This window comes from Euprymna scolopes, chromosome 5 (genome assembly GCF_053919585.1).
Source record: "Euprymna scolopes isolate OS-2025 chromosome 5, ASM5391958v1, whole genome shotgun sequence".
Lineage (NCBI taxonomy): Eukaryota > Metazoa > Mollusca > Cephalopoda > Sepiida > Sepiolidae > Euprymna > Euprymna scolopes.
The window spans coordinates 38,507,043-38,524,745 of NC_136486.1; the positions used below are offsets into that span (position 1 = coordinate 38,507,043).

Below are 17,703 nucleotides of genomic sequence, written 5' to 3' on the forward strand. Positions count from 1 at the left end.
TGTATAAGAAGCCAAATGCTGATCGTTATGGAAAGAGTGGAGCAACTGTCAAGCCAGTAGGATACTTGCTGAAACTTCCTGATACTGGTTTATTACTAATTTTTCAGTTGTCATATTTAAAAAAAAAAAAAAAAAAAATGTAATTAAATCCAGTTAAAATGTCTGTCATGGTTCTGCAGTGGACAGATACTACACTTTGTTGAACGGTCAACTAAGCATTAAAGACCCAAATGGGTTTGTATGCAAAATTGATTTGCACCTTTCTTGCAATTGATGTGATTTTTATAATTAAGCATTTAAATCAAAATAAAATAGAAAAACAAAAATAAACAGATTTACTGAAGATTGAATTACATTTTATTTAGACAATAACAAATGTCCTAGAATTTTGAGAATGATTTCTTTCCTGATGAACCCTTAGAGACTTTCAGGACGTTAAATCTGACCGTTTTACTCAAAGGTCGGCATTCTCCCATGGTTACGACATCACCAGTCTGAACATCTCTGCAATAAGACAAAAATATAGAAAATTAGTATTATCTATAATTTTACAAAAATGCACACAAAAAAATATAAAATACAAGAAAAATCTCATCCAAAAAAATTTTCCACCATAACAAGCTAATCACTTCTCTTTAGAAGAGAAGTTAATAAAAACTCACCAACAAAGTGAAATTTTAACAATTAGGTAAAAATTAAAATGTAACAGATTTACTGATTGATTTTTAATCAATACCAATTAAGAAAAATTTCAAATTTCTTAAACCTATCCCATTCAGCTTAAATATATTTTCTAGAATAAAAATTATGAAAGATTTTGATAAAAATTAGGATAAGGATTCTAGACATGAGTTTTAGCAAATGTTTGGTTAACATAAAATATGTACTTTCAGCAATGTCGTAAAGGCTAAGCATCACAGCACAACTGTTCTGGAACAGGTATTTTGGTAATATATATATTCATTCAAACACCGGAGTGCTTGAATATATGGTTAAGTGTAAGTTTTAGTCATTTAGAATTGTTTTAAAGCTTCACTGCTCACTCATTTTTTCAGCCAAATTTCTAACAATTATTACAGTTTATAGATCACTTCAGCTCCATTGTGAAAATTTTTTCGTTCAGTAAAACAAAAGTTATGAATTTACTGGTGTTCAAAATTGTAAAAAAAAACGTTAAGGAGGTGAGCAATGTTTTTATGACTGGTTTCCATAGCAACCATGTTGCTTCAGTTACTACTGTTGCTACCTATTCAGCCCTCTCGCAAAAAGAGAAGTAACAAGTGAAGCATGAAAGGGAGATAATGGTGGTGGTTGTATTGAAAGCAGCAGTGGCGTACGTTGCAGAGCTTGGTTTAGCTGATTTGCTTTATATAAGTTTTTCAGCATAATTACATGTCATGTTTATGGGGACAAAAAAATAAGACTGAAATCAAACAAACAAGTGAATTTACTAGAAGCCTGGAAAAATCATGGATTACAATAGAAAAATGCGAACATGAAAAGTAATATGGTTAAGCCTAAACATGGAAAAGCAAAGGACTAGTTAAAACTGGAAAAGAAAAGGACAAGATATTCTAGTAAAAAAATATAAATTTATAACTTAAAATATTGCAGCATTAAGAATTTAAAATTTTTTTTTTAAAAATTCAATTTATAACAATCAATTCTTAATGTTGCAATATTTTAAGTTATAAATTTATATTTTTTACTAGAATATCTTGTCCTTTTTTTTTTTTCCATGTTTAAGCTTAAACACATTACTTTTTATGCTTGCATTTTTCTATTGTAATATATATATATTTCTCCCAAACCTCTGACCCTGATGGAAGGGAGACTTGCTATGGTTTCAAATGATCTGAAATAAAATAAAAAGGTTCTTTTTACCAATTGTCATAAAATTTGAACCAGAGAATAGTATTATACGCTTCAAAAAAGCCTACAAATTTTCATCCCAGAGAACCAAAGATATGAGCGTTTCTCTCTCTCTCTCTCTATATAGACCCCCCCCCCCCAAAGCAATTCTATAAGTTCGAAATGCGACTAATGATTTGAATTTAACAAATGAAGGCCCGTTGGAAAGGTAATGACCCGAATTGTGTAGTGGGTTAATTTTCTCTTAAAGGGATCATCCAGAGCATACACTTGGCACTTTTTTTTTTTTTTTTTTAAACAGCCATAAAATGTTTCGATAAAGATGTATCTTTCCATCCTCAAAAAATCTTAAAATTATTACTATTATAGGTTTTCAAGGGTGCTGAAAATGAAAATAACGTTTCAGGAAACGAGTAGTTTCCAAGATATAAAGAAATTAGTTTTAAAGAGTGGGGGATCACTTTTATATATTAATTTAACATAAAATGAATGCCCAATTTATAGCCACCTTTTTTTTAGGGGTGATGTTTATACAGTAGACCAACACAAAGTATATAAATAACATAAATTTATTAATTATTAAAAGCTACTGTAAACCTGTTTTTATAGGTTTTCGGGTGTGCTGAAAACAAACATTGCATGTAAATTTTCCGTGAATAAGTATTCTTTCAAGTAAAAATATGCACGCGCTTGCACATACAACAATGGCCACCACTTATATTTAGAACTTTTTTTTTATATACCCCCTAGACTAGATTGTAATATCTATGATTTGCGAATGGAGATCGTCTATATCTTTTACTTGAGTGACTTTTACAAAATTCACGCTAATTTTGTTCCGCCGTATGTTTGTTCGACTGTTTCGTATAAATAAAGTGAAAGTCACCGATGCAAAGGCGTCAGCGGCCTTTCGTGTCGAGACGTCTTGAAAGCAATTACTTTTGATCAATGTAGGGGAAAACCCTTCATATCAGACAATTGCTATTCATTTAAACTTGGTTTCTCAACATCGTGGGAAACAAATCGTCAGAAAAGATGAACTGGCTTTCAGCCAATGTTCATTTCTGCACCTGTGTGAACTCATTCACTTAGCAAGTCAACTTTTGAATAACATCATTAAATTTGAACGCTGCTCACTTATTATGTTTTCTTAGTGTAGTGGTAAGATGTCATTTTCTTTCACTTTTTTTCCACCTTCATGTCATGTTTGTTATGGGTTCGAGCCTACCTGCCAACACCTTTTCTTTTCTTCTCAACACACCCGGGCAACCCCGCTAATATATATATAAGGAAAAATGGCTGCAAGCGTTTGTGCATGTCCGCAAAAGGCCTCTTAGATTGGGGTTCCGCTGTCAGTTAAATTGCGCAAGAAGTTTTCCTATACTTTCGAGATCATAATATCAGATTTGCAAACGAACACCGTTTCTTTCTTTTTTTGGAGGGGAGAAGAGAGAAAAAAAAAAAAAAAAAAAAAAAAAAAAAAAAAAAAAAAAAAAAAAAAAAAAACACTGTGCCGTTGTCTTGAGTGTTTGCCCTTTTCGTATAATAAAGCAAAACCATTTGAACGTAAATGAGCAGAAAGTTTTAGTCTCCCCTCCATCAAGGCCAGAGATATATATGTGATATTTTTAGCAGGGTCAAGGATTTTACCAAGTAAAACAGAATTTGAATGAATGAATGAGAGAGAGAAGAAAATTTTTTTAAACAAGAGATGCGAGTTTAATACAATAAAGTTTTACCTGAAGCAAGGACTCATGTGCACGGACATATTTTTATGCCTTTTTTCAAATCTGTTATACTTTTTTACGTAATGAAGATAATCTCGCCTCACAACAATGGTTCTGGTCATTTTTAACTTGAGAACCGTACCGGTCAATAGACGTCCACGGATGCTCACATTACCAGTAAATGGACATTTTTTGTCAATGTAAGTGCCTTCAATGGCCTGAAAATAATAAAATAAAAATGAATGTAAATAAAATATTTAAAAACAAGCTTTAATAAACTTTAGCAAATTCTAGTGGTTGTGAAATTGTATTTTAAAAAGGCAACTCAATCTGGAAATTTACTTGATTAAACATGTTGAAGTTAAAGAATTTTTTTTTTTTTAAATAATTTATACCATGGCAGACCAAGTAAAAGTAGCCTACTGCCGTAGATTAAATAAGACATTTGTTTGAAATTTTCTACAGATTCTTAGAGTTCCATAAAACATCTGAAGGTTGGAAATTAAATGAATAACCCAACTTTCAAATCTTACTAATTTTGAAATACAAAATAATGGAAAGGAAGATAAATTTCAGTTTTAACCCTACCAGACTGAGTTATCGATATACTGATGATTTCCAAAAATTCTATATACCGAGTTACCACTAAACCGGCATTTTTCCAACCACATTTTTGTGTTGTCAGGGAGCTAAAAATAGCTACCCAATTGCTGTTTAGCCTTGATTTAGCGCAAGCCTAACGTTCTGCACATGGCTTTCTTTGCTTCGAGTTATCCAACCAGGTGATAGGGGAGATTCTGATGCGCTTGATGAGGGATGGAGTTGCAATTTTGTAGCTCCAGATATGGATTCGATAAGGATGGAAAAGGGCTAGTGAACATTCCAGATCATATCACTGAAGAAAGCAAGTGCAACAATTTTCTTTCATTGTTTACCGAGGATGACCTCAGGCAGAATTTGACAGAGAAGACTAATTTATGTACCATTCAAATGTATGCAGAAAGGCCCAACTACTACTGCAAGAATTCCAAGGATGTTTCTGTAGCTGAGAATCTACATGGAATATATCTGTGAAATCCAACTATCAGAATTACTGGTCAAATGATGGAAGGGACTTCATTGGATATACTCTGGGGTTCTGCAACGTTACGACACGAGACAGATTCTTGGCCATCTGGACTTTCCTGCATGTGGTTGATAAGGAGGATGCTGGCATTGATAAGAGACAGAATCTACAAGGTCAGGCCTATTCTGGAGCATCTACTCCTAGTTTCTATGCTACTACGAGTTCAGACAACACCTGAGCCTGGATAAAGGAGAGAGAGAAAAATAAATAAATAAATAAATCGCCCGGCAATAAAACAGTACACACAAGACAAGTCCACAAAATGGGGGATTAAATCATTTCTTCTTTGTGAAGCAGAGACAGGATATATTCGATGCAGAAGTCTACACTGGGGTAGCATCAATGCGAGTTCAAGAATTGGGTGCAGTCGGGAATACTTATTTGTCTCTAGATGTCGGCTGGGATAGAGGGCAGCTCATATTCTGGTCATTGACCGGCTTCTACAACTCAGTGACTCTGGCTAAATATACTATGAACCACCTACAAACTAGGGTTGTTGGAACTCTCCTGCAAAACAGAAAATTCTTTCCAAAGTCTCTCAAGGCAGTCAAGAAACTCCCTCAAGATGAAAGTTGCTACCTGTGTCAGGACAGCATCACATGTATGTATGGCATGACAACAAGCCCATCACCTTCATCTCCAACTACCATGATTGTGTAAATACAGGAACTGTCAACAGGAAGAAAAAGGATGGTACTTTCACTGAAGTGAGCATTCCACTACAAGAACGACTAGATGACCCGCCTTCACTACCGCTGGCCCAGACACCTCTTCAAATTCTTCATGTGGGCTTGCTACAACTATGGTGATGTACCTTTCTACACAAAAAACTGCCAGAAAAACCTCTGCACGTTACAAGATACATTCAAACACTGAAACTGGTAGGAAACTACCCTTCTATAGCAGTTTGCAGAGGACAAGAACCCTGTGCTCAACGCCTGAAGCCAGGCAACCACTCCCCTGAAATTCCCCCTGGCACCCCATTTGTGCTGTGCGCATGGAGAAACACTGAGATACAGACAGCACCCTGGAGTATCTTATAAAAACAACTTAAAGAAGGTTAAGACAAGGTTCTGGTGCAGTGGTGCACCTACTGCAGAAAGTAACTGTGCATCAAGGAGGGCTCCACTTGGGCGGACTGGCACATGAAGGCTGAATACTGGCAGTAAGATGAAAAGCAAAAAATTACTAACGCGTTCAAATTTTTTTCAATTTTGCACAGGAAGCCAGGCACAGGGGTAACTTAGGTTCAGTAGCTCAAGTCTGGTAGGGTTAACGTTTAGATTAAAAAGGCAAATTCTTTTCTCAACCACATGATTGTAAAATGCAAGTTTACAAAATTATGTTTTACTTACTTCTTTAGGAGTCTTAAAACCAAGACCAACATTTCTTACATATCTCAAGGATTTCTTTTGTTTTTTGACAGCCTTCAAAGGTTCCTTCCTGTTCAAGAAAACAGTAGGTTGCTTTTGGAATGACCTTTCAGTCTGGAAAAAAAAAAAAATCAAATTATAATTTCTAAAATAGAATTGAGATGGAAAAGGGAACATAACTATGCCAAAAATTAGAAATTTATTTTTAAATAAAAATTGTGGTGTGTTTTACATCCAGAGGCATAAAAAAGGGGGGGGGGGCAAACTTCGAACATTACAGGTAAATTTCTAAAAAACACTACTTTTTTTGTTTTAAATTTGAATATATTATTTATTGATCTTTTATCTCCAATTTGTGATATATAAAACTTTGGTGAGTAGACATTTCAAAATGGGAGGGGGGAGGGAATTAAAATAAAAAGTTTGTCTAAAATATTTATATTCGGTTTATTGGAAAGAGCATAAAATTTTACACCGACCCTGAAAATATCGTAAAAATAGAATCAATAGAAAAATTGATAGATTTTTAAAGTTTAAAAATTGAAAAATACTGAGCTTGTAAAATTTAATTTCATTACTGTTTTTTAAAAAATATTTTATTACTTTTTATACAACTTTAATAGTTTATTTTAAAAGTATAATCCATAAAGAAAACAACCCACTTTTAAAAGAGAAATTACGAGTTTTTATATTTTATTCAGTTTCGTGTTAGGGGTGTCAAAAATTTTGATACATCTAGTGCATAAGCATCAACTTTATATTAAATTGTTACAGAACAGTTAGAAAACACCCTCCCCATGTTAAGAATGGTTTTCTAAATAACATTATTTGAGCACAGTAACAAAGTGCATAAACAAATTAAACATGTTATCCGCGCATGAGTTAGCCTTTGTTAGGGAGCGGCTATTAAATAAATATGCTTGCCGTCATGAAATCCAACGCCCCAGGAATACAATATATAGAGTCTGTATTACAATACACAGATTCAAAAACAGTTGTCAAATATTTTATCAAAGGCAAGATAAGTAAATTTGGGAAAATGAGTTAAAAAAAAAAACAAAAAAAAAAAAAAAACAAACAAAAAACTGCTCAAAACCCACAGAATGTATGTCAGCCTATGTCACAGTAACATATATTGAGCGAGTTTCTAACAGTATTTTGTATATATATATATATATATATATTTTTAACTCATTTTCACAAACTTACCGTGTTCAGCAGGTATCACCAGATACCTTATATTTTTAATATAGGGGGCATTCTGGAGGAACACCCAGTTTAGTCTTAAATTCCCTTCATAAATTTGAAGTAATGGCTCGACACTTCTACCGAATTTAAATCAGACTGTTTTAGAGTTAGGGTTAAAAAAATCCAGTCCAAAGTTTGTAGAAGTAACCTATTCTAAAACAATTCAAGCATGTTTTAGGGGAAATGGCGTCCACGTCAAATAGGAAATTGGTAAATGAATTCGAAGCATAAGAGATTTTTAAAATCTAGTATAGGCGATAACATTAAGAACGTTAAAATCAATTTAATATTGCGTTGTAATTAAGACGTTTTTAATCAGAAGACTCGATTTCGAAGGAGGTAAAAATGCATTGAACCATTCAAGACCTCCTTCGAACTCATTTACCAAGAAGAGAAAATTAGGTCGACTCAATTTTCTACTTGATGAATTTTCATAATTTTTGGATACATTACTATTTTCGACATAAGTACTGTTTTTGTCTAAAAATAAATTATCGATCTGTCGACTATCACCGAAACTGAAGCGTGGTGAGAAGCTGGAATTCATTTTTTTACATTAAATGGCCTAAGGAACTGTACATGGTCATCACAAAATATTTTTGAGCAATTCTGATTAAAAAAAATTATGGTAGAAGTGTGAAATAGTTACTATGATTGTGGCGTTTAAATAACCATGTGTAACTATCATTTTTCATTCGAAATCACTCGTTTCAGATTGCAAAATCTCACGTGTTGACAAATTTGATGAAAGCAACTTTAACGATTGAATATCTAAGCTTACTTATGCAGAATACGGACTGTGCTAGTTTTTAGATAGGATTTAAGTTAAATTCAATTTTGATGGCATCTTTTGTTGGTACTTAGTTATGCATCTGTTACCGCGCTGAAAAAGTTATTTAGAGAGCCATTCTTAACATGAGAGGGGAGGGTGTTTAACTTTTGGGTACTAGTGCACTTATTGATCCGTACTGAAATAAAGTTATTCAAAAAGCCATTCTTAACATGGGGAGGGTGTTTTGTACCTATTCTGTACTTTAACCTTACAATTGAATTAAACATAAAAATTAAACTTGGAAATACGATTAAAAAAAATAGCGCGGTAAGTAAGTGCATCAGCACCAACTTCTGTACTTTCATTTAATTAATTTAAAATAAAAATATCGTAAAAATTTAATTTAACTCGAAAATACTATTTAAGAAATAGCGCGGTAACACAGATGCAAGCACTCTGGTTCATTGAAAGGACAGAAGTTACCAACCACCATCTCCTCTTCATCTTAAGAGCTTTCTAAATAACATTTAAGCAAGATTCATATTCCGCATAAATATTCATTTAAAAACTTGTCTAACAAACAAAAATAAACATTATACGACCATTATTACCAATATTTAATAAAAACAAAGAATCAGTTGTGTACGTTTTGAGCGTTCCAAAAATTACAAAATGCATATACATTATTTGTAGTTTTAAAGTAAAATTGTAAGACATAAGATTTAATTTACAATTGATAAGACAAGAAAAAAAAAAGCGCCAGTCAGATACAATGAATGGCGATAGATAGAAATTTAAAATTTAGTAAAAATAAATGTATCCTTTACGAACCGTGATATAATTAAGTTAAATTTTTATAGCATTTTCTGTTTATTAAATTTACAGGTATGAAAGTAAGTACAGAATTAACCAAGTCCCGGCATCATGTTAAGAATGGCTTTCTAAATAAGCTTATTTCAGCACGGTTCACAAACTGCAAGTATCAAAATAGCAAATGTATATACATGCAGAAACAAATAATAAATGTTCATGGATATTTTCTTTTATTTAGATCTTAAATCGTGAGTTTAAAACTACAATGAAACAACTTGGTACGCGGAAAACGTACATAAGAAATGGAGCCGTGGAGAGACCCATGTGGTCAATGAACGGCATGTATAAGCTAATTTTTACTACTTAAAAATCATATAGAAGACTACAAAATGTAGAAATCTGTTGCAGCTAAGATTTTCTTTAAACAGTTCAAAGCAAGAAAAACTGAAAAAAAATACAGCTAAATGTTAGCTGATCAGGGCAAAAATTGACAACATTTAGTAGAGCAACGTAAAAATCAAACCTGGTCAGCCATCTTCGTGTGGTAAAAGAGGAAGTTAGATTGTAAGGGGTTCACTTATTCGGTTCAACGGCCAGCCTCGTTTTGAATATCACTTCCGGTTTGCTGACGTCACGATAACGTCTATCGTGAACGAAGGGAGCAACTATTATTTTGTTTTATTTCGAAAAATAGAAACCTTGCAGCAGATAATAACATCTCCCCCGCCCCCCGCCAAGAGTTAGTCTGCTGCTAGCTTCACTTTCGTCCGGGCAAAAAACGAAAACACAAGAGTAGTCATGGCTTCTTCATGGAAGGTGACTGCCTTGGTGGCGAGGAGAATGAAAGTCCTGAGCAGTGTCGCTTTTCGGGTAAATATTGCCGATGATAACTTTATTTCCGATTTTTTTCATACTGTTGTCTTTAGTTTAATTATAAACATTAAATTACTTACTATATTTTATGTAAGCTTCGACCCTCATAATTTTTGACAAACTTTTTTCTCACCTACTTTGCCATTATAAATGTAATAGTGACCTTCACCTAATCTAAAATGAAAGTTTACTGAACAGGGTTTCATGTTTTATGAAAAATCTTAATTCTATCCTATGCAAAAATAAAAGCAATAGGTAATTTGTTAAATGTTACATTTAAATTATATTTCAAGGTAGAGCTGATTGTTTGGTAGTTAGTAATTAATTTTAAAAACAATTTTTCGTAATAACTGACTTCACTGACCTGTAGCTTAAAAACCGGCAAAACTTAATCATTATGTAAATAAATACCCCCCCCCAAAAAAAAGGCTTTAAGTTCAAAGTTTCTGTAATTAATAAACTATCATACCAGATTTTATGTTTCTGACTTCAAACGTACTTTTGATAAATAAATATTGATGCAGAATACGAACTTTGCTGAAATAATAACGCTATTATTTACAAAGCCATTTTTAACACAGGTGAGGGGGGGGGGCTTTTAAATATACTCTGTACTTTTAGCTAACGATTTAATAGACAAAAGATATCGTAAAAATTTAATTTAATTTGAAAATCATATCTAAAAGTACCACGATCCGTATGCTGTTTACTTTTTCAATTTTATTATTTAAATAATATTTGCAAAATAATATATAAAATCAGACAACAAATACGGCAAATTAATTTGCTCTGTTACCGCTTTGAAAACCAGGCAACACTAGTTAAAATTTGACAACCATTTTGTGAACCGCTTCAACCCTAGTTGGAAATTAATAAAGAATGATTTGATTCCATGTTTTTCGAATCCACAGATTCGAAAAAGTGGTACAAAAAATCAAATATATAACAAATAAATGTTAGGTTAGTACTCTATCTAGTTGAATAGGTTTTTAGTGTTTTTTACTTGATGTAAAATGTTTATTCGGCTCGAAAAACAAGTAATGTCGTCCGATACGAGCACAAAATAAAACGGCCGCGTAACAAAATACATTGCGGACATTTTTTTTCTTGTGTTCATGTACCACCGGTCGACATTACTCATCTTTCGAGCTGAATAAACATTTTACATTAAGTAAAAACACTAAAAACTTATGCAACTAGGTAAAAAGTAACCTATCTTGCTTTTGGTAACATTTATTGGTACTAGTGCATGAGCTGGCCTGGGCGTTTGACTATCAGATTCGTTGTCAGCGACCTCAATTACCTTTAAAAAAAAAAAAAACAAATTAGAGTGGTCGGTGTTATTCGTCAATTCATTTTTCAAGCACTGGAAACTTGTATTTGGCGCTTCTGCTGCTGTCAGAGTCGTCCATTTTTTTTTTTTTTTGTTTAGCTTTTTTCCTTGGAAACATTACAAGTTTTCTTCTATTTGACTCCCATGCATGTGAAAAATAATTACGGTAAGTTTTTCTGTTATTATTTGACAATAAAAATTACTTTGCAACTTACCTGCATCATTCATTTTTCTATTTAAAAAAGTAGTAATTATTAATAAAAAAAAAAAAAAAAAAAAAAACAGGGTATGTTTTACGGCATTTTAAAATTTGGCAAAGTTAGCGGAAACCGCTCTAACATTCGATATGAAATAAAAAGCACTTAAAACTACTTAAAAATACCAACGAATGATGCAGATAAGTTGGAAAGTAACTTTTATTCATAATGTTATTGTTACCATTTATTATTCTTTTAATGGCTAATTTCGTGAATTTGACCTTTTTTGAAATGGTTTGGCCTTCTTTTTTTTTAATTTGGCTTCAAATTTGGCTTCTGTTTTCTTTTTTTTTTTAAATAATTTTACCACTATATTAATTTTATAGTAATTAAAGAAAATGCTCTGTACGCACCCCACCCTTCGTCCATTTTCTCCGTCAGATGGCAGCATGTGACGTCATTTTACGGAGAAATCCGAGCGAGTGATAAGCCACGCCCAGGCCAGCTCATGCACTAGTACCCATTTATTTGTTATATGTTTGATTAAAAAAAATTTTTTACCACCTTTTCGAATCTCTGTGGATCGTAAAACATACCCAAATGATTTTCAAATTTGCCCATGATGTATAAAAATTAAGATAAAAAAAAAGACGGAGAAAAAAAATACTAAATTGTACATTAAATGTAGCGTTTACATTTGAGGTTATGATATTTTGATTATATTAAAATGCACAGAAACTGTTGTCACAGCAGTAGCAGTAGCAAGGTAACAATGATAAAACGGTGATGTTTACGTTTTTAACGTCAAAGATTCTCTCTCGTCAATAGATCTCATATTCATACGCTCATTTCTCTCTCTGACTTATATATATAACCCTGATGTTATATTGCTTGTCATTGTCACACTTGGTTAGAGAAATGGAATGCTGTAAATAAGTAGGTGAAAGCAAGAAAGAGAGTGGGGGGGGGATGCGGATGCATATTATGAAATCACAATGTATTCTGACTTTATGAAATCCGTTGTTAGGCATGATTACTACTAACTAATGTTCAGAAATTCGGTACATATTCAGAATACGGACCGCGTTCAAATAACGTTATCAATTTATTTAGAAACCAGTTTTTAACAGAGGAAATTATCTTTATTATTATTAATTAATTGAACCAACTTTTCATTATATAACTAATTTGGTTCAGATGATGTTTCAATGGCAGCCATCTTAAAGCTGAAAAGTTCAAGATAACCTTTAAAAATATTTTCTTTTGGTTTGTTTGACCTGCATAACTTTTGCAGATTCGTTATTTTATTTTACGTATAAGTTCTAATTTAAAAAAAAAAAAAGAAAAAAAAAAAAGAAAGACCATGTCTAAACTGACAAGAAGGGTATGCTAAAGTAACGCGCATACCAACATGACGTATTTGAGATTTATTATTCGTTATAGTCTGACTATTAACCTCGAGAATTTGTTCTACCTCGGTTGCGTACGTAATAAAGTCACATTCAATGCTTTTGGAGGAGAAATCATAAAACCGTTACGTTATAATGCAATATATATCCCCTTTCCCTCTTTTTTTCTTTTTGCTTAAAAAAGAAAAATTATCAAAGTTGTTTAAGCTTTCTCGCATATACCTTACTTACAGTATTATTTATTTATTGAAATAAAAATGAATCGGCTATTGTGCAATATAGTTAACAAGAAAAAAGTAGTAAAAAATAAAAAATAGACAACAAATAATTGTTACCAAACGCAAGAAAATGGCTATATAATTTTCATGTGTTTACTGATTTATAACATTATATACGCATTTGTTATCGTCACTTTGACTTAGCCAAGCCAGTATGGTCTTTGTCATCGCCTCCAATTTTTTCCAGGACTTGGTTGTGAATTTCAAGCTTAATTGAACCAAATTGTTCTAGAACTATAATTTGGGTACTTCTATAGTTTATCGCAATGCTATTTTTTTGAGATAGTATTTTCAAGTTCAATTCAATTTTTACGGTATCTTTTTATAACATTGTTAAAGTTGTTGCGGGGAGGCCTGAAGGTGGTTAGCCAACTGACCGTGCAACTAAATATATATCAGACACAAGGACAAGGAATGAAACAACAGGACAAAGAAGAAATGACAAACTCTGGTGGTTTAGTTTAAAGACGAAGATTCGCCTTTTATTTAAACAAACGAAAGGGTGGCAAATGCAAATTTGTTCACTGGGCGATGCTGGTCCGGGATCCGTCGCCGGTGTATTCGGTAAGGGGGATGCTTGTCGGTTCGCCGTAAGCTGGTATGACGTCGGAGGAATCGGCGTGGTAACTGATGCGGGTGATTGTTTGACTTGGGTCCGACTGAGATGTTACTGATACGTTAGCCTCAGGCTATGAGAGGAACGGACGGACAATTGGCAACACTGAGTTTTCAGCATCCACTAGGTACGGACGGGCGCTCGGATCGGACTGACACTGAAGGAAGAAGTCAGTGTATGAGAGGTACAGACGAACGAATTAGCAAACACTGAGGGTTCAGTGTTCATCAAGTACGGACGGACGCTCGGATCGGACTGACACTGAAGGAAGAAGTCAGTGTATGAGAGGTACAGACGAACGAATTAGCAACACTGAGGGTTCAGTGTTCATCAAGTACGGACGGACGCTCGGATCGGACTGACACTGAAGGAAGAAGTCAGTGTATGAGAGGTACGGACGGCGAATTGGCAACACTGAGGGTTCAGTGTTCATCAAGTACGGACGGACGCTCGGATCGGACTGACACTGAAGGAAGAAGTCAGTGTATGAAAGGTACAGACGAACGAATTAACAACACTGAGGGTTCAGTGTTCATCAAGCACGGACGGACGCTCGGATCGGACTGACACTGAAGGAAGAAGTCAGTGTATGAGAGGTACGGACGGCGAATTGGCAACACTGAGGGTTCAGTGTTCATCAAGTACGGACGGACGCTCGGATCGGACTGACACTGAAGGAAGAAGTCAGTGTATGAAAGGTACAGACGACATGGAGGCCAGAGTCGTGGTGATGATGTGGACTTCTACGGCGTGGAGACCGGAGCCACTGTAGTGGTAGTGGACTTCTACGGCGTGGAGACCGGAGCCACTGTAGTGGTAGTGGACTGGACTGCTACAGTGGTGAGACTGGAGTCACAGTGATTGCGCGAGCGTCGAACGGTTAGGGAACCGTGAGCAAGTGCGGAGCTTTGCATGAGAACCAAGCCATTATTTAGTCGTTACGGCCCCGACCTTGGCATTATCTACTGCCAAGGCCTTATTTGGGGTCCGTAACAACTTAGGCACCAGGGCCAGTAGGGGGGGGGGGGAAGTGGGAAAAAATAGGGGTCTTTGCTAGTCCTAGGCTAGACTTGCGTTTGATAGCAAGTACTTTATTAAGTAAAAACCTATACTAGAGTTTCTCTCACGCACTATTTGCATAACCGCCTTACATTCTTACCAGGACCTACTTAAAATAACAGCTCCCCAGCTTACACGGATGGCGGGCGACATTCACGCTGAAAAAATTTTAAAACAATTATGTACAGGAACAAAACAAAACTTGTTTATATACAAAATAAAGTATTTTTTTTTTTTTTTTTTTTATTATATATATAAAAATGGGGGTGAAATGATGGGGAGGGGGGCAAACTAGAAAACACCCAAAAAGAAAGAAAAAAGAAAGCAAATAAACAAAATGCCTATGGGGGCAGGTTAGTAAGGGACCCTCCCTACCTAATAGCTGGTCTGTCGTGTGAAACGCCCACTGTCTTCCGCTCCTCTCCCCCGGGGGGAAGAGGTGAAAGCAAGCAGGTCGTTCCCTAGAGGGGAGTGGAGGACCTAAGGGTATGTGTGAAAAATAACTTGGGGTTGGGGTAAACCGGGGTGGATGGCGTCTTCCAAGATAAAAGTGCGTAATGGGCAAAAATAGGCCGGGGACAAAATAAACAAGTGGACTGGGCATCTTTGGAAGCTCTCTTAGTGCCAATCTAACGAAAAAAATAAAAAGACTACGGGAACAGGATAACATGCATACTACCCTAGTCTAGGCCCTAATAAAGCATAAGCTATCCACTCTTGGTGGTTAAACACCTACCTAGCCTACTCCTACCCATCGTATAAGGTTGACCTTATATTACTTTACATAAGGGGCTGGGTTCCGAGAAAACCAAACCTCAGCACCTTAGGAACAATACCACTAGGGTGGAAACACGAACTCGAACCTGGCTCCTCGTCGGATGCACAAACTAGTGTTGTGCACCCATCTCCTATCAAAGTCGATGCGGGGCAATCTTTTCCAATCACATCTGATTTTTATTTTAAGTTGATGCTTAAAATAAAGGACCAGATCCTGATCGGAAGCAGATTGCCCCTCATAGACAATGCTCAGACGTGTAACCCACGTCACTAACCTAGCTACAGCCAGTATCGCCAGAAACACCACCCGTTTCTCCCTGATAAACGGCGGGTCCACATTGTCAACCACGTACGCCAAATCAAGTGGCACCGACCGCTCGGGGTCGATGCGAGCCGTTACCCCTTCGACATACCTCCAGAGACTCCGCACCCCGCTGCAAAGAAAGAACGCGTGTTCACGCGTTTCGTCCTCGTTCTCATCGTTGCAGCGTGGGCACGGGGGAAAATAATAATCGGGATCCCGGAAATCCCTGGCAAGTCGGTCGAAGAGAGGCAACGCATCCCGGACTAGCCTCCACGTTACCGAAAATTCTGAATTATTAATGTAGCTACTGGCGGGCGCCCAACTCCAAAGCGAGAGAACCTCCCCCCTCGACAGATGTAGCCGCTCCACCAGCGGGTCGTTCGCGGTACCCTCCACTAACTCCTCATATAGCCTCCACCTAGGCCGTGCAAGGTCATTGGACCCCGGCAATGCCCTAAGGGCGGCTCGGCATTCGGTCAGGAAGCGCCCTTCCCCCGCTGGTCGACGGCGACCTTCGGCGGCGGGGTTGGTTAATAGCCGTGGGAAAGCGCGCTGCACGGCCGGAACCCAGGGTGCCTCCTCTATCAGTGTCCGACTCAGGAACGCCAGTCTTTCTGCGTGTTGATGGCTGCGCAGATCAGGCATCCCCAAGCCTCCCTCGCTAAGCTTCTGCGTACAGACCTGTCTACGGACATACGGCTTTCCTCCCTTCCAGAGCAGTTTGAAAAGGAGTCGCTCTAAAGCCTTACAGCGGTCCGCAGGCAGGGGAAGAACAGATAAACGGTAAAGGATCAACGGAAACACGTAAGTGGCGCATGCCTCCGCACGACCCTTCAAGGACAATCTCCTCCGAATCCAAGTCACGACAGACGATTCGACCTTAGTCTGTACCTCCGACCAATTCTTGTCCAGCTGGAGATCCGGCCCGAACCACACACCGAGGATCTTAACCGGGCCATCAGTCCAGCCGAACGCACCTGGAAGCGAGTTTACCCCGGTCCAGGCGCTCAACCGCAGGCCGACGGACTTGCTGCGATTGATCACGGCCCCTGTGACAACTTCGTACTCAGCGATCGCCTCTATCACCGCTTCGATGTCGTTACGACTGGCTGCGAAAACGGTGACGTCATCGGCGTACGCGGACACCCTGGCAAATCGGCGGCCAGGTAGAGCAATGCCGCGTAGGACTGGTCTCGCCGCCTCGTCCCTTAATTTGCGAAGGAAGGGCTCCAACGCCAGGACATAGAGCAGAGGCGACAGCGGACAGCCCTGCCGCACCGACCGGGAGACCCCAAAGGACTCCGACAACCTACCATTGACTTGCACCACCACCGCGGGGTCACGATACAGGGCGGAGATCCACTTGCGGAAGTCCGGACCAAAGCCGGCGGCCTCCACAACAGCCCTCAGGAACCCATGGTCCACCCTATCGAACGCCTTGGACTGATCTAAATTGATCAGCGCGGCTTCTGTGTCGTCTTCTAAACCCTCTATTATCGTGCGCACCAAGTGCAGATTGTTTTGAATTGTTCGACCCTTCACAGCGTAATTCTGATCCGGTTCGACCAACTCGTCGATAACAACCTGCAGTCGGTTGGCAAGAATACGGGCCAAAATCTTAAAATCTGCGTTAAGCAGAGTTATGGGCCTATAGTCTTCTAAGTTCCCCCCTCCATGTTGGTTTCCCTTCTTCAGAAGCGTGACCACTCCTTTGGTTACCTGCCTCGGGATCGAGTCCTGGGCAAACCAGTGGTTAAACACGCCCGTCAAAAGGGGCACAAACATGGGCGACAGCCTCAAGTACAATTCGTAGGGCAAACCATCGAGCCCCGGAGATTTGTTGTGGCCAACCTGCTTCAACGCAGTAATGACCTCACGCTCCGTAACCACCCCCTCGCAACTAGCCGCTCGGGCCGCATTAAGGCG

General features: G+C 37.3%; 2 protein-coding genes across 16 annotated transcripts in view; one reads left to right on the plus strand and one right to left on the minus strand.

Moving 5' to 3' along the window:
- Positions 1-334: 334 nt before the first annotated feature.
- LOC145276786 (small ribosomal subunit protein uS17-like) lies at positions 335-9,585 on the minus strand. Its single transcript, XM_080128086.1, has 4 exons — positions 9,455-9,585; positions 6,081-6,212; positions 3,612-3,817; positions 335-504 (listed from the first exon to the last, which is right to left on the minus strand). Exons 1-4 carry the CDS (start codon positions 9,464-9,466, stop codon positions 381-383), a joined length of 474 nt encoding a protein of 157 aa, XP_079984212.1. The 5' UTR covers positions 9,467-9,585; the 3' UTR covers positions 335-380.
- The window catches only part of LOC145276784 (uncharacterized), a 65,227-nt gene continuing 57,068 nt past the window's right edge, over positions 9,545-17,703 (plus strand). For 8 of the 15 annotated variants that reach the window (XM_080128076.1, XM_080128073.1, XM_080128078.1 and 5 more), the window contains exon 1: positions 9,586-9,801. In XM_080128076.1, the coding sequence (XP_079984202.1) occupies positions 9,730-9,801 (72 nt within the window). In that variant the 5' untranslated portion in view covers positions 9,586-9,729. Of the gene's footprint in view, positions 9,802-17,703 lie in introns of all 15 variants that reach the window. The other 7 variants (XM_080128069.1, XM_080128075.1, XM_080128071.1 and 4 more) reach the window with 2 other exon arrangements.

Excerpts from the sequence above, each read along its gene's own strand:
- LOC145276786 (XM_080128086.1), bottom strand. Across the intron at positions 3,818-6,080 it reads GTTTTAAGACTCCTAAAGAA|GCCATTGAAGGCACTTACAT; the intron begins GTAAGTAAAACA and ends TATTATTTTCAG. Across the intron at positions 505-3,611 it reads CACATGAGTCCTTGCTTCAG|AGATGTTCAGACTGGTGATG; the intron begins GTAAAACTTTAT and ends GTCTTATTGCAG.